The 26,917-nt window shown below is 37.6% G+C and overlaps 1 protein-coding gene across 1 annotated transcript; it reads right to left on the reverse strand.

Annotated features, from left to right (window-relative positions):
• Positions 1-381: 381 nt before the first annotated feature.
• LOC113522514 (folate transporter 1-like) lies at positions 382-26,635 on the reverse strand. The gene is made up of 8 exons (XM_026908218.3): positions 26,430-26,635; positions 25,861-26,242; positions 19,870-20,000; positions 10,412-10,556; positions 9,468-9,610; positions 7,311-7,496; positions 4,920-5,137; positions 382-4,116 (listed from the first exon to the last, which is right to left on the reverse strand). Exons 2-8 carry the CDS (start codon positions 26,093-26,095, stop codon positions 3,867-3,869), a joined length of 1,308 nt encoding a protein of 435 aa, XP_026764019.2. The 5' UTR covers positions 26,096-26,242; positions 26,430-26,635; the 3' UTR covers positions 382-3,866.
• Between the last annotated feature and the right edge of the window lie 282 nt (positions 26,636-26,917).

A 26,917-nucleotide genomic window follows, 5' to 3' on the forward strand; every position in this document is an offset into this window, starting at 1 on the left:
GACAGTTACTTATTAGCTATTAGGAAGAGTGCCTGTTTAAAAAAAATCCTTGAATACCATTATATTGTGACAAATATGTCATGATGGTTAATTAACCTGACTTCCTTCTTACCTGTCACTCTGCCAACATTTTTTACTTCATTTATACATACAGTATACAGCTTTTTGGGGGCAGGGCCTTGTAAATATATCAACATTATTTGCAATCTAATTGAAATCCAATTAGACTCTATATAATAATAGGGAATACAGGAATTTTATACCTTATAAGTGGCAATACATGAAAAATAGCATGGGCATGTTATGAATAGAATAGTATATATGGTGTCATGTTCATAGGCAGCTATTATAATTACACATTAGGCATAAATAAATACAGTATTTATACATTTAAGATTTATTCACTTACATATTTCAACAATGTAACATGAAAGTAAACTGTTCATCCATACCACAGCCAAAATTGGTACAAATATTTTTTATTAATATCCATAACAATAAATATGACAAATTTTTGTCTATATCCACGCACAGATCTTATTTAGGTTTGCATTTATTTAAATTATTACAAAGGTAATATTTGATCAGGTAAATCAAAATACTGTTAAAGAAATAAAACACTCCAGACCAGATGTGTTGATGTAAGTGACGCCATGACGATTTACGAAACAAGAGGCACAAAATGTATTAGACAATTGTTTCCTTTAAAAATGGTACATGGTGGTAAGTAAATTTGATATAATTTCATATCGAAATGACATTATATGAATAAAAAGATTACTCTTACTTATGTATTGATGTTTAGTACATTTTGTCTGTCTTATTTTTAAATAATCAATTTTGCCCATAAAAAATTTAACACTAGGAATTTGGCGGGAAATTCATTTATACTTTTGATCATTTACAATGCTAACTACATGCTGATAATATTGCTTTGCAATAATTCATGTACACCTAATAAGACCATATTTTCAAATAGAGGAACAGACAGACAAGCAACATGATCAAAATAAATATAAATAAATAATAATATAATCAGTGAAAAAGTCGAAAAGAAACAATATTAAGAGCTCATACGAACTTCATTGACGCGTCGTAGTACAAGTTTAAAATTTTTATTAATTTTCGATCTGTTTCGATGATAATAGCATTACTGGTAAAAGATCATTAAGAATAAATATAACTTTTGCTTAACGAAGTATGGCAATTTCGCTATTATCTGTCAATTTTCATAAAACAATTTAAAAAAAAATTATTCTGACGGGTATTTAAAAAGGGCTCAGATAGCGAATTAAAACATTAATAATAACATACATTAATCTGAATATGAATCTGCGATTAAAAACTTTGCACCTACTTCGTATTTTGTTTTGGAATATTTCAAATACATTTTAAATGTGTATTTGTAAAATTCCGAATTCCAATAACAATTATAAGAATATTAATACACGATTAACGTTTGAAATCGCTATCAGAGCTCTTTTTAAATAATAATCAATCAGAAAAATTTAAAAGATTTACATTGTTCATGACTGTATGTGTAAAATAACAGATAATTAATTTCCATTTTCTATCAAGTATTTGTTTTAGGCAATAGCAAACAACCATTCTAAATTGCTGTTGCAAACACCAAATTTAATATTATACTATATATGGCAACTCTAAAATTGCTTTCGCTCTCTTCCGTTACAACAATCGTCCAATGTGCAAGTCTTTGTATAAAAATATAATTAAAATAAATATATTGTGAAATTAAAAGGTGGTTTTGCAATATAAAGTACAAATTCCAACAATTGCATAAAAAATACGACGTTATCGTATTTCGTTATGAATGCTCTTAATGATTTCTGTTTCATGATGTGTAATTTTATTTTAGACGGCTGTTTAGTTTATTCTCCTATTTGAGAATAAGGTTTCATTAGTTTAATATTTTTAACATTAATTCAATGAGTTTTATCACTAAATCAAACTAAAAAAAAAAAAAAAACTACCTCTAGAGGAACAATTCGTTAAACTTACGTATTGCACGATTAGTGTCTTTTCAGTCTGTAAGTTAGTCGCGTTAATCGCCTGTTTCTCCATTAAAGAGTCAATTAATATCTCGAGCCATAACTGAGAATATCCAGATTCGAGCCAATTTAGATTTTTTTTTATACACGTCGCACCCTTAATAAAATATTGAATTGAAACAAGCAAAACAAGTTTTAGTTAAATGTCGACCTAAAAAAAAAGAGATTTTACAATCTAGTTATCTACAATTTAGTCTAGAGATCTTTCCTTAGTACGTTATATCACATAAAGAAAAGCGTCTCTTCTTTTTTTAAATAGGTTATGAATTTTTTTTAGGTTATTATTTTATTAATACTCATTTTGCGAATTTTATATTAAGTGGTGGTACTAAAGGTGTATTGTATAAATAATTTAAATTGCCTCGACAAAGAATTAAAAACAAGACATCTTTTTAAAAGTATATACTTACAATCCGTCACTAAGTAACAGAGGTTATATTTATATCGACATTACATGTCATTTTGTAACATAAATAAGCGAATTTCTAAAAAAGTATAAATTAAATAAGATAAATAAAAAGTGTATACTGTATAATTTAAAATCTACATCAATAAATGCACTAAATATTGGTGACTTCAAGTGACACCAGTCAAAACTAGTAAAAAGAAATAGCAATACCTCAAATAAGGAGGACTTTGTCAAAGTAAAAATGCCTTATATGTTATGTTTTTAGGATTAGTTTGTCTGTCAATTTGTTTAAATTACATATTTTAATTATTTACATATAGAATTTATAAGACCAATTTTTATGGGTCAATAACCAGTACGCCTAAAATAAAAATTCAATAATAAGAAGTTTCACTTTTCAGTCTATAAATTTTAACATTAACTTTTTTACATAATTCGTACAGAGATTTTTAGATAGACCTTCTAAAATGCAATATAATTACATTTTGAACATGTTTGTTTAATTTTAAAAAGTCGCCTGAGATCACCAATAGACCTAAAACATACTGTATACATAACACTATGCTATAACTATAAGTAGTAAAAACAATGCGATTTCTTCTTAAATGATTAAGACCCATTTAGATATAAATACAATTAGCTTACGATATCAATCAAAAAGTTTATTTGTCTAACATTACGGTGAATATAAAAGAAAGACTATCACTTGTATAGAATGTAATCATGTATTGGAAAACAAATAATAATACTACATCCAGTTTAGAGACCAAAATAATTGTCATTTTTTCCCAAAGAGTAGAAATAAGACAAAAATTTAAAGCTTTCCGTACATACTTGATAGTCACGGCGTATAGATATAGGGGAGTCAAAATGTTTTTGTTATTATAGGAAAAATTATGAGTCTCATTGGATAACAGTCGCTTAATAGCTTATATTTATGGCGGCGACTCTCATCACGTTTTAGGACGGTAGAAACTCGTTCTATTGTAGCTGTTGTCTTCTCGTATCCATAAAACAACAAATTATCCCAAAAGGACACGTGACTAAATTGATCACGTGACTGCGCAGCAGTTTATATGAAGGCTGAAAAAATCTTTTTTTTTTATCGCCGTATCCATATATTAAATATAATACTTAATTCGCTATCATATTTAGACACATGTTTCTTGGGGAAAGTAGTTTGGTTTTATGAACACAAAAATCCCTTACTATTACTGTTTTAACCTTATTATTTTAAATATTGTAAGTCGCTATCGCCTTATCCAGCTTATATCTAAATGGGTATTAATTTAAACACGTATAATGCAGTCACATGACCAACCAGTAAAATTATTGGTTGGAATTTTTAAGGATTATCGTCACTCACAAGAAAAGCAGTAGTGATGATACTAATACTGATTGCTGATATGTATACTTTTCCTCTGACGACACAGGTTTATACTCCATCCGATTATCCAAATAGCAGCTAGAAATAGGAACAGTCCGCTAATGACGTAGTACTGCGTCGATATGTCCAGCACGAGGGTTTGGATGAGCACCAACGTGAGGATCGACTGGAGTCCGGTGCCGAGAAGGGTGTTGATGCCAAATATCAAGCCGAAGCAGCTCTCGTCACTTAACTGGCCAGCTATTTTGGCGCTGGAAGAAATATATGTTGCAGTTATAGGTTGTAATTTAAAGACATAGAAAGAGATGCACAATTTTTTTTATGCAATGGTGACTCCCTGAGAATCATCGTGGATAAATCCAAGTGAATTCATTACGAACTGACTTCATTTTCGCCTATCATCGTTCCAAAAAATTCGTGAAGATTGGTTGAGTTGTTAATACAACTTAGAATAGCAAACAAGCTGACGGCCCACCTGATGGAAAGTGCTAACCGTCGCCTATAGACATGAGCAGTACCATGGACATAACAGTACACACACATACTGTTTCGCCCATGATACACCCCATGCGTTGCCATTCCTGAGGACTCGGGTGTTATTCCTCTGTACCCAGTAAATTCACGCCATATCCCACCCTTCAAACTGAAACATAGCCATGCAAACACAACTGCTTCATGGTTGAAACACGAATGTATATTTGTTGTTTCTTTTTACCAGACTTTATACAAAGTCGTTTGCTTGGGTACCTTCGTGTTTCTACCGTGAACCAGTTGTTTTCGGTCTCAAGTGTATAGCAATGAAATTAAAATTGAAATTACAGGGTACAAAGATATAACACCTTAATATTCAGGAATGATAACGTATGGGAGGTATCATAGGTGATACAGTACGCTCTGTTAAGTCCATTTTTTTTCATCAGGTTAGCTCATTTGTCATTTTAAATTGCATAAAAAAAATTAGCATAGTTTATATACTGATTCGAGGACAGAGCCGCGGGACACAACTATATAGTATAAAATATTTTTATAAGGATTATTACTACTTATATCCCACCTGGCCACTGTGATGGTGTAATGGAAAAGCATGCCCATGACGATGTACCCCGCGTAGGAGACGAACACGTTGGGCACGGCGGTGCCGGCGAACATGGCCAGCGCCTGCACGGTGGCGGCGGGCGCGGGCAGCACCGCGCGGCACCACATGGCCGCCACCATCGCGCCCCCGGCGCCCAGCAGCGTCTGCGCTGCCTCCACTGCCCCATTGTACGCCACCTATACATTTTTTTTTTACATAAGTCGTTTAATGGTCGATTACGCAATATTATATACTTCAATTATATAGATAGTGTTTCCATAGAAATGCTTCGAGAAATACGGGTCAACTTTTTCATACAATTTTGCGTGATTAATAGTTTAGAGTGATTCTTTATAACTTCTATATTTATTTTCTCTTATAATTTCTCCATCTTTTTAATGCGTAAACATTTATTAAAGAACACGTTAAGATACATTATGTGCGTAAGTATGTATATAGAACACTGATAAAAAAAAAAAAAAACTATTCAGCTAATTTGACAAAAAGGTGACCCGTTTATGAGGCTTAAAGCTCTATCTATATAATCTATGGCTTCAATAAGTCTATATCTATTTCGTTCAATTAATTATAATTTATTCCTAATGGGCAAGATCTTAGTTTCTTATAGTCTATGATCTAGTAAAAAATGTAACTAAGAATGTCACTGGTCATGGCTGGAAAGAAGCCATATAGTATAATTGAAATAAAAAAGAAAAAGTATTATTTAATTTTTTTTCATAACATTCTTGTATCTCTTCATGTAATGTGTTATAACTATAATTTTGATATGTAAATAAATATAAAAAAAAACACTAGTGGAAATATAAAAATGGTATCATTTTGGAGTACGTCGTCTAGTCATTGATTTGATCTCTTTTTCATTTGGCGCTCGATCAAACAAGCGTGTCTCTGCAATTATATTTCGGTTATTTAGTAAATTAATAAGATATAGTAAATACATTTGATATTGCTCAATCAGAATACTCGTCAGTGAGCTTACGAGAAATAAATCAAAGGTGAATTCAATATTTTTCAGTTTTATTTACCAAGTCATCGGGTGGTATTTCTGCTCTATCCCGCGTGCAGTAAAATTAATCGACCTTTGAACTATAAATAAATATGTCAATAATTATACTCGCAGTTTAGAATTATAATATAATTGTTATTACAAATTATAATATAAATGTAATTAATTACAAGATAACGCTACGAATAATCTAAATTAGGTTTACTGAATTTTGATATAATTGAAGACGATTAGGTCAAGATAAACTTCCCCGTATAATTAAACGTCATTTTATAATTAATTATTATTACGTATATAAATTATAGACATTTTTATTATATTTTTTTTTAATACAATTATAATTGCAAGAAAACAAAGTATACAGTTTTTAAAGTTTATGATTATAGTCGTGCACGTAGCTTCAAATTTCAACAAACTAAACATTGACTGTCCACTTGATAGGACATTATAACAATATTTTTTATACGGTAATTTTTTTTTTATAAAAAATCTTTATAATCTTAATTATTGAGAAATAACTTAACTCGTCGCCGTTTTATACTTAACAAAATTAATAAATACATATTATGAAATTTTTTATTAATAGAATCCGTAATTAGTATCTTGTTTTTCTAATAAGGTGGATTAGTTCATTATTAATTTTTTTTCTATATCCACACATAATTAGAATTGTGAATATTAAATTATTTGCAATCGGTAAAGGGGTCAAAATAATAAGAAAATTAATATATAATATTCCTTTGTTTCCGGTGCGCAAATACAATCTTATTGGGTGAGAGGTCTTGATAGATAAGCGGTCTCGCTGGAAACTACAGTGTTAATTTCTGGTAAATTTATTACGATGAGTTTATTGAACTGAATCATTGGTACCCTGGTAGCATAATATAGCGTAGGTGAATTCACCATTCTATTTTCAATTATTAAAAAAAAAAAATAGGAATATTACTTTACCTAGAAGCGTGTTTATTAATCGTACTCGTAGCAGTGAACAAAAATTATACTGATAAAAAAAAATTGTAACTAGACGATGTCTATATACAGGAAATATTAAAAAAAAAAAATTACATTAGTGGTCTTAATGATAGCAATATAAGCCAAAATAATACTTTTTTTTTATAATTTTTGTCTTTCCGTCTATATATCGGTATCTGCAAAAAAATACTGCACCAAATTGAATGCATTTTTAACAGTTAGGAACATAACTGTTCCCAAATGTATAACTTAAAATCTGGGGTAAATTTTATTTTAATAAGTCATCTAGACGTGATAACCTACTTGTATTTCCAAAATCCACTGGTACAAAGTTGTAGGCAAAAGCTAGTGATTAAAAAAACGAGACTCACCGGTGCGTTGCTTTCGTCTTGTATCTGTTTCCAAAGCAGCTGCATATACGTTTGCGCCTGTACGAACAGCGCCAGCGCAGCCGCGTAGAGCGCTGACCACGCGAGCACCTTGGGCCGCGTGTACGCAGCGCGGGCGTGACGCCCGATCAGCATCGACGCCTCCACAACATTTGCACGGAACGATTGCTGTTTGGAAAAAAAAAAAAACTTTTTTATTATTAAATTATTTGCTATGTTGTGAATCAGACATGAGGTATCTTATGTCTAAAGTTAGATATATAAGATATATAAAATTTACATTAATTCAATTGATTATATTTATTAATAATATATATTATTGATGTATCTATAGTTACTTATATGTACGTATAGTTATTTATATATGTATTGTATGTGATTTATGTGTGTATATTTTTTGTAAGTATATTATTGTATATGTTTGTATGTTTATTTAACATAAATTGTTATCTTTCAAAATATTTATTTAATTTACATTTTTTTTTTTAATCTATGCACCGTCATTTATTCTCTTTCTCTGTTTAGCGTAACGGTTGATAGGTAGAGAATGCCATCAGGCATTAAGTCCGTCTTGTAGACATTTTTTAATGTGTGCAAAAGTATAAATAAAAATGTTTACATTTAAAAAGAAAGAAAAACTATTACGCACAAAAATAAAATTGGTTAAAAAATAACTAATAATGATTATAATTTGCCATCTCTACTCCTTAAAATGTTAAGAGGAGATGTGATATTTTAAAAATAATAATAAAACTACAAAATTAACTAAATACGTAGAAAAAAAAATCAACGAAAACATATTACAGCAGTTTCAGCAAGAATGAGTGTGTTCAATTAAATTTAAAAGTTCAATTTTATATTCAATCAGAAACAATTTAATGTTAATTATTGAAAATTGCGACGTTACCAACTCTTCGTCAAATTAAAATTACAAACGCTCTTAAGGACGACATAAGTGACTTTTGATGAAAGATATACAAATATCATACACATATATCAAAATTTTATTATACTTTAAAAGATATAAAATGATAAATATTATTATAAATAACAATTTTAAATTATAAATATAAATAAGTACTATTTACATCAATCCTATTTCTTGATTGTCATCGTTTTCAAATTTCGAAATTACAATTTTTTATACAACTTAGAATGGCAAACAAGCTGACGGCCCACCTGATGGAAAGTGGTAACCGTCGCCTATAGACATGACCATTATTATTATTAGGTTAATTATCTATTATATATTAATATATTGTCTGAAGAGAGAAGAGAAGCACCACTACCCACTGATAAATTTTAAGATCACGCCTCCCCAATAGAAGAGAGCTTATAGCCAATGATCCCGGTGTGGAAGCTGGGTAAAGAGGATTTCTCCGAGAGCCTTATCAACTCTCTTCCAGAAGGTATGAAGACCTGCTGGAGACGTGACGGAAAGTGGTAACCGTCGACACCTATAGACATTTATTTTTAAAGAGTAACTGTTGACTATCTTGCGGGTTTATCTTAGCAGATAATATTCCGAACCCAACGCTTTTTAGCAAACATCAAAACACGGCAATTCAGAAGTACTTGTGATTAAGTTCATTTAAGTAAATATTTTTTCTGTTCTATTTTTATTCATCTAGCCAGATTAGAATAAGGTCGATATGACAATAACAAGACGAAGTATGGTAACACATTCTTACTTCAATACTAAGGATATGGGAAAAATAGGGCTAGCAATATATTTCCTTGAGACCTCCACGAGGTGCTTCACCCATCTTTGTCGATTCTTGGTGACTTTGTCACGATAACTGATCTGACTTCATCCTTATTTATCATCATTTACTGGTGCTTCGCGAGCATATACCGATAGTATAGATGGGGTTAGTATTATATTATCTCTTGAGTAAAGATTGTTAGGAATGAGGATCTAACAGCTCCATTGCTAGCAATATAGGATATATTGCTAGATCAGGTCAATTTTTGATATATTCATCACGATGGGCCAACTGACCTGTTCATTCTCTTCTATTATCCGTCACTGGTGCTCTGCCAGCGTATACCGATAGCGCAGGCGGGGTTACAATTCCATTACCATTCATAAAAAAAAATATATATATCCTGGTGTAAAGAAATGACGTAGCTTAGAACCTTAGGTGCAGGCGGCGACTGTTTATCATCCAACGCCTTCGAGTTTTGTTGCAGTGGATTGGCGATGGACACTTTCCGATGGAAGTATATCCCGTACTGGACCGGTGGCAGCCAGAACGCCCAAAATGTCGCCAGGATCTGAGCTGAAACGAACGTCGTCGTGACGGCGATTTTTATTGTATGCTTTGTTCTAAATTTTACCTAAACACTTGAAATGAGTAAGTACAAATAAAATTACGATTACTGATACTGATTTCATCATCATCATCATCATTTCAGCCATTATTCGTCCACTGCTGGACATAAGGCTCTCCCATAGACTGCCATAAAGAACGGTCCAGAGCCACCTGCATCCTGATGTAATGACAATAAATTTACTACTGTCAATAATCAATACCATAGTTTTTGTAATAAAAATATAAATAATAAATAAAAGATAATATAAATTTTCATGACTGGTAGAGAATGCTGCCAGGTATTAAGTCCGCCCTGTATATATATGTATTTTAATGTGTGTAAAATGATAAATAGATGTCCTTACATTTATGCAGTATTGAGAGAGCCACACCAACTAGAACATATGGCGTGAATTTACAGGGTACAGAGGAATAACACCTGAGTCCTCAGGAATGGCAACACATAGGGGGTTTCAGGCGCGAAACAGTATGTGTGTGTACTGTTATGTCCATGGTACTCATGTCTATAGGCGACGGTTACCACTTTCCATCAGGTGGGCCGTCAGCTTGTTTGCCATTCAAAGTCGTATAAAAAAAAAATATATATTGCAAAACATAAGTCACATTGGCGGTATAGTATAATAATAGTTCCTTATGATATTTCGTAATTCTTTTTAAACGCTCTCCTTCCTTTCGAGTCTCTCATGATTACCCTAACAAGATATAAATAAATATGACGATTATGATAAATAAAAGTTCTGTAAGCACCTGTAAAAGTGATATAGTTGAGTTCTCGATAGTCCATGACCCCGTAGTGGGTTAAAAGTTGAGAGCTCACGCCTGATATGAATCTGCCGGTAAGAGCTGCGATTCGGGTATACGACGACACCAGCGGATACTTTGCAGAGTCCACCTGCCAAGGAAATTTTTATTACAATATTTTGCATAAAATTATAATATTTAAAATAACATCACATTTACAGCCCCACTGATGACTTTTACAAATTCGATATGACAGTCTCACCAAGACGGCGGATTACATTATATAAGTATTTAAAAATAAAGATTTGTTTTTCTATATGCAATTAAGATCTTGTAAGTTCCACAAGGATTGGTATGCTTTGGCCAGCGACCGTGGGAAGTGGAAGAAGTTAGAGGAAGCTTTTGCCTAGCACTGAGACACTATAGGCAATGTATGACTTGTATAAAATTAAACATACAGTTGAGAGTGTGGACTGTGTGGTTGTACAATATTAAATCATAAATATTTTATGGCAGTATATTTTGTTACTAGGAATAGCATCAAATACAACATCTGAATATTTGCAATATCAGATACATTACTCAGTAACTACCAATTTCACTGCTAATTTCATTCTTCAAACAGGTACACAATATGCAAGCGAGTTGCTTGGTAGGGCCATATTTTTTTTAATAGGTGATAATGGAATGGTAACTTCACCTGCGATATCGGTATATGCTGGCGGGGCATCAGTAAGAGATGATAGGTGAAGACGAAAGTAGAGCAGTTGGCTCCATCGTGATAAATTTAACAAGAATTAACCATAATGTTTTTTTTTTTTTTTTATAACACTGGGAGCAAACGAGCAAGCAGCTCACCTGATGGTAAGTGACTACCGCCACCCATAATTACCCACAACACCAAAGCCATTGCAGCTGAGTTGCCGGCTGGTTTTGAGGAGGAATCGCGAAGATCAACTTGATATGGTATATTGCTAGTAATGGGGCTGGGCTATTAGACTGTCAATCAACAACCCTTTTGCTCCCAACAGGGCCATAATAGGTAAAATAGAAGTATCAAGCCAGACGACTTTGTACATAATGTATATATAATAACTATGGTAATTACGATGATTGGGCAAAGCAATCGATCTCGTAAGTACTCAATATGAGGAAGCCTAAAAGTGGCATGGCAATTGATGACAGAATAAACGTTGATTCGACTTGGACATACATATAAAAGATAATAATAAAAAAAGATCGAATTTGGTAATGTATGGATACAGAAAAGAGAAAACTAAATATATTAATGAATGGTCTGTGTGAAGGATTACTTGAAATGGGCTAGCAGCTTGATTCCAAGTACATCATTAGTCATCTGTAACTTTTTATCTTATTGTGTATTTATTAAAGAAATTTAAATACATAAAATTTCCAGTTACATAAATATATTATTTTTAGACGGTAGGTATATAGATAAAGTATTTATTAATTATGTGAGGTAAAGTCATTATAATCAATTATTAAATAATTAATGAATTAACTTCAAAGTTGGTTTACAGTTCAATGTCGTTCTCTTCTTATCTTCACAGAAGTGTGTTCATTAAAGATTTATGTGCATATAATTTATTATAAACAGACTATATATCAATAGTTGTTATCTTCAATTGCAATTGATTTATTACCGATGGTTACACATACTGGCGTTCGCCTGTGATTAATTTCGCATCTAATAAAGTATCTATGTGCCTTACTGTGTACAACAATAACATAAAAAATTGTATAATCGCGTAAAAGTAAGTTTGTTTATTAGTTTTCTCTTAGCGTATATTTCATAGTGACTGGTTAACGGCTTAATCAGTCACTATGAAATTTGGTACACACGGTATAAATTTGGTAAATATGGGATAAAGAAGGACATAAGTTACTTTTCGTCCCAGTCAGCGAATATATCCCGGTTATGAGGACGAAGTCGGGGGTAAAAGCTAATAAAAGGAAAAAGTGAAGTATACGTATGCTTGATGTATTTACTCAAAATGAAGATAATTACTTTAGGTAATTACATTACCTTGTAAATTTAACGACGCAGACTGGTTTTTTCCAACTGTAATCTTAAAGATATACCGAAGAAACGTCTTATATTGCATACCACTTATAATTAAAATTTGTACTTCACAGCTGTGTTATTTTTATACGAATTACTTACTACGAAAAAAAAATGCAATTTGTTCGAGTAGTAATAAAATGTAAAAGTTAATTTCACTGGTGTATGTGTCACTACATGTGCAAGGCCAGTATGTATTCATATAATTTTTGACAAATAAATATTTTAACTGAATAATATAATTTATTTTCATTTGAGAAGTCAAAATTTTATCTACCTATTATTTTAATTTTCATCGTGTTCGCGACATTATTTGTATATATGTAATCGTAATTTATAGTTATGAAGTCCCTAGTTAATCGTTTCTGTATTCTGTTATTTTATATAGATTTACATAGATTTAAGATAGTGTAAGTTAAATAAAGTATTCCTTTGCGTGTTGTCATTATTACCTACGAATAGAAATAGAAATTGTAACAATAAATAGAATTAAGAAATTGTAAATTGCAATAAATAGACGCTATAGAGTACCGATCTGAAGAGACACGCGTCTCGTTCATTCTCGCCCCGTCCCGCTCACACAGATCGCTAACGCGAGTTGGAAATGTTATCGTGCGAGCGGGCGGGTATAAAGATAGGCCGCCTCTCGTCGAGCGGCATTCGCTTCCGGGCAGCGACACACTACACTCGAGAAGAAATAGGACAAGAAGAAAAATACTCTCTTCAGACGGTACCGGAGGCTTCAGAATAGTAATCCCTGTGTTTCACTCCAGCCTGAACCAACGCCCCTACAGTCCACGCTCACCGTACGGCAGTCCACACCGTTCATCGTGGTCCTTCGAGAAGCCGGATTGCTGGAGGAACACCGTTGGTACATCGAGAAGCCGGATCGCTGGAGGAAGACCATTCTGAAGCCGGATCGCTGAAATGCCGACTACGAGAAACATGAAGTCGTCGCAACAAAAAATCGCCGTCACCGAAGCCACAACGTCCGCCGCCACCACGTCGACTACGGCCGCCGGAACGCTGTCCGTCGCTGCCACGCCGTCCGTTGCTGCCACCACGTCGTCTGCGGCTGTCAGAATGCCTTCTGTCGCTGCCACGTCGTCTACCGCCGCCACCACATCGACTACGAACACGTCCGGCGATACGACGACCACAGGAGCCACGGAGACTACCGAAGCCACAGGAACGACAGAGGAGACAGCAAGGAAGAAGGAACCGAAGCACGGCACGGCACGCACGGTTCGCACCACGGCCTCGCAGAAGAAGAAGGCTCTGGCCAAGGCACGGGAGGAACTCCTACTTCGAAAGGAGGTGGAATTGGCCGCCGCACGTGTCGCCGCCCTGGAAGCCGAATCAGAGGACGACGAGGAAGTAGAAGACGACGACGCTACCGTCAGAAGAGAACGAACGTCGGATTGGGTTCGTCGAAGCACGCTGGCACTCACAATGGAGCCGCATGTACCAGAGATAGAAGAAGTCACCGGCAAGCGTCAGGGGTTCGTCCCATCGAGACCCGTTGAAGAGGACGAGAGCGCCGCCGCCACAGCCGAGCAGCGACGCACTTCACCGGGACCACGCACGCCACGTTGACCCACATGCCGCCATTCCTACGATAGCAGCAGCGATGCAGTCGATGAAGAAAGAAGAACCGGTGCTGAAGGTGGGCATCGATTGTAATGAGTTTGCGATCGCCATGCAGATGGCCGCTCGTAACATACTGCCCTCCACAGCGTCAAAGTCACCGAGTTGCCAGTCTTCAATGGATCGTCGAGCGAGTGGTTACCATGGAAGATGGCCTATGAAGAGAGCGCAAGTCAACTCACAGAACAAGAGAACCTAGCAAGACTGCGCAGAAGCTTGAAGGGGGCCGCAAAGGACGCGGCACGCTCCCTATTCGTCGGGTCTACGACCGCAGAAGAAGTAATGAAGATGTTAGCCGCGAGGTTCGGCCGCCCTGGAGCACTCGTCACAGCCGAACTGAACAAACTCCGCGCGCTACCACGACTCTCGGACAACGCAAGAGACGTCTGCCTCTTCGCAAGCAAGGTGCAGAATGTAATGAACAAGAGTCACTACCTCTACAACGAAGAAATAGTGAGAAACGTCACAGAGAAGATGCCGTCGGTACTACGCTTCAAGTACTACGATTTCGCCAACGACCAACCGGAGGGACAACCGGACCTCATAACACTCTCTGTATATATCGCCCCCGCCGAGGAGATACCGTCCGAAGACCGGCGGGATAGGAAGACGGCGAAGACATACACGACGCAGGAGAAACCCGCTACACCACCGTGCCCGATGTGTCGACGAGAGGGACACGCTCCATCGGACTGCAAGACGATGAAGGAAGCGGACACATCGGCGAGATGGGAGTTAGCGAAGACTCATAGGCTGTGTTTCCGTTGCCTCAAAGTAAGAAGATTTCGCCACGCCTGCAAGAGCAAGAGATGTGGAGTGGATGAGTGCACGCAGACTCATCACCCTCTGCTGCACACCACGCGACAACAGCCGGAGAATGAAGTAACGACACACGTCGTCGAGGACAAGTCCGCCGCAGTCACCGCATCGGCAAGGGAAAACGACAAGATCGCGTTCCTGAAGATGCCGATACGAGTCACGGTCCCACGGGAACGTGCGACACCTACGCGCTACTGGACGACGGGTCGACTTGCACCATCAACGGTGGCGGAGCGAAGACGGGTCCCCCCGCACCATTCTACATGGAAGGTGTGGCCGGGGCACGGATCAACGCAGCCCAATCGACGCGTGTTCACTTCAAGATCCGCGGGCGGAATTCACAAGAATACACAGTGGGGGCACGGACGATGGACAGACTGCAGTTATCACCGCAGTCGGTACCGCGCAGCGTCATCAAGGGCTGTCCACATCTACGAGACATAGAGAGGGAGTTGGTCTACGAAGAGGGCAAACCGACGGTACTGTGCAAGACAACTGGCACCTACTGCTGGCCCACGAAGTTAGAAGAGGATCCGACACGCAGCCGGTCGCATCACTCACCGACCTGGGATGGGTACTGCACGGTACGAGTCGCGGCAGGACAAGACAGCAGGTACACAGAATCAGCCACATAGTGACGACACATGAAGAGGAACAATCGATGGAAGAAATGATGAAGCAACATTTCGCGCTCGAATGTGGGAATCGCACCGAAGAGGTCTTACAATGAAGAGGAACGTCGCGCCCTACGCATTTTAGAGGAGAAAACTCGTCCGTTACCGGCGGGAGGATACGAGACGGGGTTATTATGGAAGAAGGACGACCCTGTGCCGCCGGACAACTACGAATCGGCAATGCGACGTCTCCAACTGGTCGAAAGGAAACTCGACAAGAATGAAGAAATCAAGAAGAGATATGAACAGCAAATGGAAACCCTACTCAAGAACGGGTATGCTGAAGTCGCCCCGCCACGGAGTTCCCAACGGGTGTGGTACCTGCCACACTTCGCCGTCATCAACCCGCAGAAACCGGGGAAACTATCGTGCACGACGCAGCAGCCAAGACGAAGGGCATCAGTTTGAACGACATGCTGCTGCCGGGCCCCGACTTACTTCAATCGCTACCGGGGGTCCTCATGCGGTTCCGGCAACGACGGGTGGCAGTCACGGCGGACATAAAGGACATGTTCATGCGGGTCACCATACGGGAAGAAGATAGGGACATGCAACGATTCCTGTGGCGAGGAGATCGACGAGAGGGTACCTTTGGAATATAGGATGAAGAGTGTCATATTCGGCGCAACATCGTCACCGTGTACAGCGATCTACGTCAAGAACAAGAACGCAGAACAGTACAAGGAGGAGTTCCCGGAGGCAGCAACGGCGGTGGTCATGAACCACTACGTCGACGACTACCTCGCCAGCTTCGACACGGAAGAGCAAGCCGTACGCGTCTCAAGACAGGTCGCACAGATCCACGGTCGAGCCAACTACTATCTCCAACGGTGGGCGTCGAACTCGCATCAAGTGCGCGCCGCGTTCTCCGACACCGGCGGGGACAGCGTGGTACAACTCGACGCGGAGAAGATACTGGGGATGGTATGGCGACCTTCTGAAGACACCTTAGGCTTCAACTTCAACGGACACAAGCTTCCGCCACAGATAGCCAGCGGGGAACAGACGCCGACGAAGAGGGAAGCGCTACGAGCGATCATGTCACTGTTCGATCCACTGGGCCTCGCCACTCCCATCACCATACAGGCGAAGAAGATATTGCAGGAGACGTGGCGTACCGGTATCGACTGGGACACCGAGCTGCAACCACGGGAAGCGGACGCCTGGCGGATATATCGACGGCTGTCCGCGCTGGAGGTGCCGCGGTGCTTCGATACATTGCATACATTCGTCGACGCCAGCTCGGACGCGTACGCCTGTGCCGTGTACTGGCGGGCCGTAAGCGCGACCGGCGAGGTCCACGTGTCGCTGATCGCGGCAAAGGGACGAGTGGCCCCACTCAGCAAGGTGACCACGATACCGCGACTGGAGCTGCAAGCGGCCGTCCTCGGGTGTCGCCTATCGCGCACGGCAGTCGAAGAACACGACCTGAAGCCCGCTCGCCGATTACTGGTCGGACTCACGCACCGTGCTCGCATGGCTACGCACCGGTCCTCGCGCATAAAGCCGTTCGTCGCGCATAGAGTCGCCGAGATCGTCGAAGAAACGAAGACGAACGAGTGGAGATGGATACCGACGCGGCACAACGTAGCAGACGACGCCACACGCGACCCACCGACGGACTTCGGCTCGCAGCATAGATGGTTCCGTGGGCCGGACTTCCTGTACCTCCCCGAAGAGCAGTGGCCGCGTGAAGATAGTACGAGCGACGATAGTCAAGCGGAAACGGGAGAAGAACGCGTACACAAGCTACAGAACGCGACGCAGTTGTCTATAGCATTACCCGATCCGTCACGTTTTTCTAATTGGTTGAAACTTGTTCGCAGTTCAGCACGGGTGTTGCATATTCCTCATCAACGCTGCACCGCCATGCCGTTGGACCCGCACGAAGAAAGTCGATAGAGAGAAGACGAAGATGAAAATCAAGAACAGCAATAGTCCATCTGTGTGTTTCATCCCCATAGACACACACTATAGATCGCGCGCGACGGCTATGGATTCGCGCGATACAACAAGAGGCGTTCGGCAACGAAATCGCAGCATTGAAACATTTGCCGTCATCCAGTCGACTAGCTGTCGGTCGTCATAGACAACGACGACATTCTGCGACTTCGATCGAGAATAGCAGCCGCCGCCGATCTGTCAGCCGAGCAACGAGAGCCCCCCGTCGTCGACGGAAACCACACCTGGGTGCGCCTATACATCGCATGGGTGCATTGGAAACTTCACCACGGCGGCTTCGAGATCACCACGAACGAGGTGCGACAACATGGGTGTTATACGACACGCCGTCCGCAGTGAACTGAAGAGGTGTCAGCTGTGCCGCCTACGAAGAGCAAGACCGGCGCAGCCATCAACGGGCAACCATCCACAAAGGCTGGCGCATCATCAAAGTGTTCACGTTCACCGGCCTAGACTACTTCGCCTATGACCGTGACAGTGGGCCGATCGCCAGAAACGATACGGAGTGCTCTTCACCTGCCTAACGACGCGCGCAGTCCATAGAAATCGCCGGCAGCCTCAGCACGGACTCCGCCATAATGGCCCTGCGGCGCTTCATAAGCCGCAGAGGGTGTCCCACGGAATTATGGTCCGACCAAGGCACCAACCTCAAAGGTGCTGACGTCGAACTGAAGAAAGCAGCCGAGGAAGCCATCCAAGAAGAGTCATCAGTTCATTTCATCCGGTGGCGCTACATTCCCCCGAGCGCACCCTTCATGGGAGGTGCGTGGGAACGGCTGGTGCGTAGCGTGAAGACCGCACTAGCCGCTACGTTGAACGAGCGGGCGCCCAAGGAAGAAGTCCTCCACACTCTGCTGGTCGAGGTCGAGCACACCCTCAATAGTCGACCGCTAACCCACGTGTCAACATCGGCAGACGACGACAGCGCCCTAACCCCCAATCATTTCATATTGGGCGGTCCATCGCGCGTCCCACTCCCAGGCAGCTTCACAGAGAGCGACGCGGCGGGACACAAGGAGTGGCGTTATGATTGCTTCTGGAACCGGTGGGTGAAGGAGTACCTACGAGTTGCAACACCGGCGGGAGCCCCGAGCTACACACGGAGCCATCAAAATGGACGACCTGGTCCTGATAGCTGATGGGACCTTGCCTCGCAACACGTGGCCGCGAGGCGTGGTGGTGGCGACCTACCCTGGACCAGACGGCGAGATCCGAGCAGTCGACGTGCGGACGAACAAGGGCATCCTACGGCGACCCACTAAGAAGCTGATCATACTGCCCACATCGACATCGAGCGACGCGAACACGAGTTAACTCCAGCTACGAGAGCTGCGGCGGGAGATTATGTTCGCGACATTATTTGTATATATGTAATCGTAATTTATAGTTATTAAGTCCCTAGTTAATCGTTTCTGTATTCTGTTATTTTATATAGATTTACATAGATTTAAGATAGTGTAAGTTAAATAAAGTATTCCTTTGCGTGTTGTCATTATTACCTACGAATAGAAATAGAAATTGTAACAATAAATAGAATTAAGAAATTGTAAATTGCAATAAATAGACGCTATAGAGTACCGATCTGAAGAGACACGCGTCTCGTTCATTCTCGCCCCGTCCCGCTCACACAGATCGCTAACGCGAGTTGGAAATGTTATCGTGCGAGCGGGCGGGTATAAAGATAGGCCGCCTCTCGTCGAGCGGCATTCGCTTCCGGGCAGCGACACACTACACTCGAGAAGAAATAGGACAAGAAGAAAAAATACTCTCTTCAGACGGTACCGGAGGCTTCAGAATAGTAATCCCTGTGTTTCACTCCAGCCTGAACCAACGCCCCTACAGTCCACGCTCACCGTACGGCAGTCCACACCGTTCACATCGATATATACAAAATACGAAGATAATTAAAGTTTTCACCTTAACGTAAGAATATCCATTTGTAATTTTTATTATTATTATTGACGTCGAAAATCGTTAGACTAGGGGATGCATTGAGTGGTAGCCTTCATAAGTAATTAAATATTTGAAATGCTTTTAAAATGAACAATACACTTTCAGTAACGGGTGAGCCTAATGCCTAACTATGCCTCTGGTGCAGCAACCATTCATGGGTTACTGAATCCGCTTATCAATATAACAGACAGGCCCTATGCTTGATTGCAACTCTTGTTGTATGTACAAAAACAATATAGATATTATTACAAGAAAACAATATACTTCACTACTTTTTAAAATCTATAGATACTATGAATCAATTTATTTCAATTGACATAAATTACCTTTGCATATATGTAAGTGAGGTACGCGACCTCTGTAGCCATATAGAGACCGAATAAAAATTGTGAAACCTGAATCCATTCCAGACTTGAAGTCCATAGTAATATAGCATATACAGAGATTCCACTTAATCCTGTAACAAAATAAAAAAAACACATTATTATCTAAAATTTTATGGAAATTAATTGTGGGCGTAATTTCGATCACGCTCCAAAATTGTCTTATCTCTTGAAAAAGAGAGCTCTTAATGCAGTAACAAGTAGTCTAAACATTGACCTACATACTATACAGTACTTTATTAAAATTCATACAACAGTTTAATTAATTTCTAATTTATTACAAGTTAGGTACTTGTAGTAAATTAAAAATTACTAGTAACACCTGGACTTACGCAAACCCGGAGTTATGTGGTTACGGAGTTACAAATCTCGTAGATTTGATCGTTTGAACGTCACATCACTCGGTATCTTATTCCCCACACACTATTGGTAAGCTAACGTATATATAAGAATGTGTCTCGTGAAAGAAATGCTTAGCTAGGAGTTTACAGAGATGCATAAGCAATTATACTACGACAATGCGGTTATCGCTTAGTCCTACCTCATTGCGACAGTACGAGGTATTAGTGTATAAATAATATCATTTAATATTGTATCAATACTCTATCTATAGTGTAACACATACTCGTATATATGTACAATACTATAATATAATAACACTTGTGTATAATGCAGACACGCTTTTGATTACACACACATTTATAATTGTGTCTAATTAGTTAATTCGTATCTGTAGTAAAATGTTAGGTGTACTCATATACGTCACACATGATGTTTACAGAAATTGAAAGTGATCATTGCGTGATGTAGTTAGAAATGGAGTCGCATTCAACCCGGAGTTTTTTTTTAATGGGTGAAGGTGGAATGGTAACCCCGCTTGCTCCATCGGTATATGCTGGCGGGGTACTAGTGAAGGATGACAGGTGAGGATGAAAGCAGGTCAGTTGGCTCATAGTGTTAGAAAAGTTAGTTTTCTAATTACCCCAACTGAGAATCGAACTCGTAGTCTAATAGCAATCCAATATGCTTGACGCTGCGATATGGAGTTTGTTAAGTTGAAATTAGAAGAAATTAAAATAAGTAAAGGAGTAAGTGCTTTTGTTTCATTTACTCAATAAAACTGATCAGAGGGCTTATCACGAAATATTTTTCGAAATTTCGGGACCGAACAAATACAAATTTGATGTTAAAATTACATAATACACACCATTCTAAATATAGTTCCTGTAAACTTTTATGATAGGATTTATAATGAACGCAATATTACGCTTCATTTACCAGATCGATTTCGGTATGAACGAAAACACGAAATTGAGCCCGTAAATGTGGAATTTCATTTCATGATAGACCCCTCTAACATCGTCCCGGAGGGAAGGTAATATACGTGAAAAACTTTCACAATACTATCTAATCATCATACAACGCATATGACATTCTTAGCAATAAGCACCACATTATTAGACCACATTCGCGTCATCTAGCCCTTGAATGAAGTGCAATTTAGTAGAATTATCTTATTGAAGTTGCAGATACACGCAGTAAAAATTCGGTAACTAGGCCACCTGTGTTATTTAACACACAGTGTAAAACGCAACAGCAGTAGTAAATCAACAAAATTAGTTTGAATTATCAATTCGATTACGTCACATAATTATTATGCATGCGTGTCTACTGCTTATGCTAAGTGGCCATTTATGTATAGGTATAGTGTTAAGAGAGCTAATGCAAGTATACTTACAGCGTATTAAACGCAAAGACCAATGTGACGATAAGGTTCTTTTGTGAAAGGATGATTAATGAAGTAGTAACCTACAACTACCACCGGTGAAGGATGATAAGTGGTAAGGCCCATTGTGACGAATTCATTAGGATTACCATAATGATTTCCAGGAGGAACCATGTAGAGGTCGGCCTGATGGGTATATTGCTAGTAATTACTAACAATCCCTTCTGCCGATAATAAAGGTTTTTTTTTTGGGTGATAATGGAATGGCAACTCCGTCCGCGCTATCGGTATACGCTGGCAGAGCACCAATGAGGTACGATACGTGAAGATGAAAGCAGGTGAGTTAGCCCATCGTGATAAAATCCACAAGATTTAACCACGATGATTTCCAGCAGAAATCACTTGGCGGTCGACCTGATATATTACAGTACATTGTATTATAGTACATTGCTAGTAATGGAGTTGTTAGATCCTCATTCCTAACAATTCCTTCTACCAACAATAAAGGTTTAGTCACAGTATAAAAATAGATGAAGTCTGCTATACAAAAGTTACGAGTAATTGTAATTTTTATGCTATCGTATTAATAGGGATATATTATATATAGGGATTCTGTCCTGTAGTACCAGTGTCGTCTACGTTTTATGCAACATTTACTACAAATGTGAATTACATTGTATTCTGTGGGCGACGGAACGTCTATCGATAGCCGTGTAGGAAGAAACTTGGCCGTGTTCCGATGTTTTACAAAACAATCACATGATACTTAGCGTCACACTATGCCGAAATTACGTGAAAATAAAATATATTCTATAGAGTGCAACTGAGGTTAGAGGACCGCATTTTTAATGTAGCAAAGGGAGACCGAGTTGGTTTGAAAGTATCAGTGTACACGTGAGAAACAGCGTGGTACGTTGGATTAGGTACTTACGTGTTGGAAAAAATATAAAGGGAAAGTAGGTACTTATGGCATGCGATAGAAATTTATGACAATTCAATAGATCATGTTTTACTTGAGGGAGAAATAAAAAATCTCCAGAACCAGTTTCTTGCTTTTCTCTATTTACGAAATGAGACAATTATTTTCTATACTAAAAAGAGATTGCCAATATTCAATTTCACAGTAAAATTCAATGTAAAATTTAGATTCAATTTCTAGGAGAAACCACAGATTAAACCCATTAATTACTGGGCCCAGATTCCTCCTGACAAGAGAAGGATATAGGCCTACCAATCTAATACAGTTCTGGCGCTCTAGACAAGTGACAAGCGAATTCGTCGATGGAATCGACATCGCTAGCGTGTCGTAAGTTGGAATGAGTCCTCCGGCATTGGTATCTCATTCTATCTCACGGACGCGCTTGTGATGTCGATTTCATCGACGAATTCGTTTGGCATTTGTATAGAGGCCCTGGTCAGACGACTTGACTTTAGTAGAGAGTTGAGGAGAAAATGTAGAGTGTTATTCCGAGGTTTCTTTTTCTTTACGGGATACATCCTATTTTGTTTCCTTAGTCACCTCTTACGACGTCTCATCTGATTGATGGGGAAGTATTTTCATCCTCATTACAATGTAATCTAAGTCCATCACCACAGAGAGAATTAATTTAAACGAAAGAAAGAATCCTTCCTTAGTATATTAATATTTTTTTTGTTTTTATATAGCAGCTTAACGGTTTAACCATTCACTTTGAAATTTGATATACACGCACTATATCGGATGGAGAAGAATATAGGCTATGTTTTATCCCAGTCAGTAAATATATCCCGGTCACGTGAACGAAGTCACAGGTAAAAGCTAGTATCAAATAAATTCGTAAACAGACTATCAAAGTACACATAGACATTGTTGATAAGAAGTAATCATTATAACGTTTTATAATCCGACAATTTCACTCTTGTGCGTTCATATTGTAAAGGATATAAAATAAATCTACTTTAATTTATGTTTATTTAGGAACGAATTTCGTACTTTAAGCTTTACTTATGGCTTTACACTCATTGTAAAGTATGTATAGGGACATACCTGTATGTGATAAGAATGGATGCTGACATAGATATGGTTTAATATACATGTCGTAATGTACTTATATTTTGCATATAAATGTTTGAAATAATTACTTAGTTTTGTAATAATACTCTGTTACGTCCACAATATTGTTCATGTCTATAGGCGATGGTTATCAGGTGGGCCGTCAGATTGTTTGCCATTATAAGTTACATAAAAAAAACTAAAAAAGTATGTTGATTTAAAAACTTTGATATAATTGTTAACAATTATGGCAATATCCTTCTAAAGAAACAACTATATGTGTATAAGAACTATAGTTGCAAAATGAACCTATGTTTCAATTCCATTTGGCGCCATTAGTTCAATTCAAGATCATGGCCACATGCAAAGTAATCTATATTAATAAAAAACTATAAAGATTTTTTGTTTGTTTTTCTGTACATACATTCTATAGGTACTGGATGGATTTTGATGAAACTTAGCATGATTTACTGTAATAATTATTATTAAGTATGGATAGAACAGTAATGGCAACGCATGGGAGGTATCGTGGGCAAAACAGTATACTCTGTTATGTCCATGGTACTGCTCATGTCTATATGCGACAGTTACCACTTTCCATCAGGTGGGCCGTCAGCTTGTTTGCCATTCTAAGTTGTATAAAAATAAAAATAAAAAAAATTCCTGTAGAAATTTCAAGAAATATTATCAATAATTTCTTCAATAATAATCTCAATAAGAATTTTGGCACTTATTTGGTTATAATTCTTTTTGTTGCATTTGTAATTATTAGGTTTGTATTAAAGCATATATTTGAAAAATTATACAGAAGAGTGAAAAGTTTGGGTTAAAAAAATCCATATAAAAAAGTGAGTGGGGGATGATTTGGTCTCATTATCATCTTTAGTAGACCGCAGGCAAAATTTTAAAATACTTTTAAATGCAACAAAATGAATGTGCGCACAACCAATGGGGTAATCAGAGGCATTTGTCAACTGTTGCTATTATAATGTATGTAACAATTAATATTTCAACCTTTTATCGAGTATAAACTGACACTTAGATTAATTTGGTCTTATATTACAAAAAGGGACAACTGTATAAAAATATTATAATTATTACATAAACAAATACACTACATACATATAATGCTTTACAGTATACCCTTGATATTCTTACATATCACCTTTTACAATGACTATGAAATAATTTTTTATAACTTTTGTTTTTCTAATAATTTTTGCTTACTGAAATGTGGCATTGTTACCTTTAAATTTTCAATAACAAATTTTTAATGTTTTTATTTATTTATAAAAGAGACCTGTTAATAAATTAAAACATTAATAGTAGAATATTTGGCATTTAAATCTATTATTAAAATTTTTGCACCTATTTAATATTTTGCTTTGGATTTATTCAAAAACATTTTTTTTAATAATAGTTTAATAACATAATATATGATTACTATAAAATGTTTGTTAGCAGAACATTTTTTAAATAATCAGTCAGAAACATTGTAAATTCTTCAATTATTTTTGGAAATTGATAGAGTTGCAAAGTTGTCACACTTCATTATGAACACTTAAAACTGTGCTAGTTTGTCTAATTAAAAATTCAGTTTGAAAGACTTTCAAATATTTATTTTAAGAAAAAAAAATATGTTTTTTAAAATGCATCTTTGCTGTGTGGTCCCGGCATAGAGTAGGTCACCCCTTCCTTTTCCATGGGTGTTGTAAGAGGTGACTAAGCAAATTGATGGTCAAGGTATTGACAGCAGCATCCCTTTTAGAACATCACCAAAGTCTAACTGCACTTGCCAATCTGCCTGCCAAGGTAGCAACTATTGTCAAATCACCCCTTTTGGGGATCATCAATCTTGAGTTAAATAAAAAAAATTAACCTTACAATAGTTGAAGTAAGTTTTTATATAAGATATATGAGATTTTAAAAAAAAAGTTGTGAGTTTCACTGCTACATAATTTGTTATTTAAATAGTATATTCATACGAGTCTTAGGGATAGGCAAAAATTTTATATTTTCATAAAGAGTAACTATATAATAAAATCAAATATGTATAAATATTATACACTACATAATATAAAATTCATTTTATAGATTAAGGTAGTTAATTGTCTGTTAAATTAAACAATAAAAACCAATAGAATATAATTAAATATAATGTAAAAATTATACTCACCAGACAAAATAATAATTGGCTTAAATCTCAAAAAGTCAGTTACTAAGAAGACCACAACCAACAGGCATAAATATGAATATGTTCCAACAGGATACACCTCACGATTCAATTGATCTTCTGTAATATTTCTCCATTCTCCAAGTAAAAATTCAGTTACAAACGGTTCCGAAGGGCGGATTTCTCGTAAAGTACCGAATAAGCATAAAATAAGAGTTACTTTGATCCAATCTTGCATTGTACTGAGTTTTTTGTACAATTTATTATTGTACAATGTATCTATTGAAAATCACGCGCGAACTTTTGACATTGAATGCACCCACAGCCACAGCGTTAACACTTCAGTCATAAGACGCAGTCGGCTGCCAACTGTTCGGTTTCTTATCTGGGTAGGAATGCTTATAGCTAATGTACGTAAACATTAACGGCGAGGGTTTTATTATCAAAGTTATCGTAAATATAGTATCAGGAATACCAAATATAGACATGTTTCCTTAAATTTATTAATGAAATTTCGAATTAATTTATTTTTAATTTATCATTGCAAAATAAACACACAACAAATAACTTACGTAATTTGTTAATTTTTAATTCTGACAGAAATTGGATTTGGAATTTATTTATGATAATTATAGAGTACAATGATTAGAAAATTATTCTGTGTTTGTTTTTTTTAATTTTGAAGACTATAATATGAAATGGAAATAAAAATAACTTTCAAAACGCGATTAATAATCCCAATCGTAATACCCAACACACATTACGAATAACGACACACGTGATAGTAGTGACAATGACATTGATTTGACATTGACGATATGACATTTTACTTACCACAGAATACATATGTCTATATTATCATACAGTAATAGTACTATCTTAGACTATACTTCTTCCTCTCGCCATACAAATGTTTCGAATTTTTTTTTAATCTTTTTCATGCAATTGAGTACGCGATAGGGTTACCAGATTAGAAATTATTACCTTTTATTAAAGTAAACAGGTAAATGTCGTAAAATATTAGGATTCAATAATCTTGTACAATATTAAACTAGAAATA

The sequence above is a fragment of the Galleria mellonella genome, unplaced genomic scaffold (genome assembly GCF_026898425.1).
Source record: "Galleria mellonella isolate WM207_F2 unplaced genomic scaffold, CSIRO_AGI_GalMel_v1 utg38, whole genome shotgun sequence".
NCBI classification, from domain to species: Eukaryota; Metazoa; Arthropoda; class Insecta; order Lepidoptera; family Pyralidae; genus Galleria; species Galleria mellonella.

Coding starts and splice junctions, on each gene's coding strand:
- LOC113522514 (XM_026908218.3), bottom strand. CDS start 26,095: ATGCAAGATTGGATCAAAGTAACTCTTATTTTATGCTTATTCGGTACT. Junction 20,001..25,860: donor GCCAATTATTATTTTGTCTG/GTGAGTATAATT, acceptor ATTTTGTTACAG/GATTAAGTGGAATCTCTGTA. Junction 9,611..10,411: donor CAACTATATCACTTTTACAG/GTGCTTACAGAA, acceptor CGTTCGTTTCAG/CTCAGATCCTGGCGACATTT.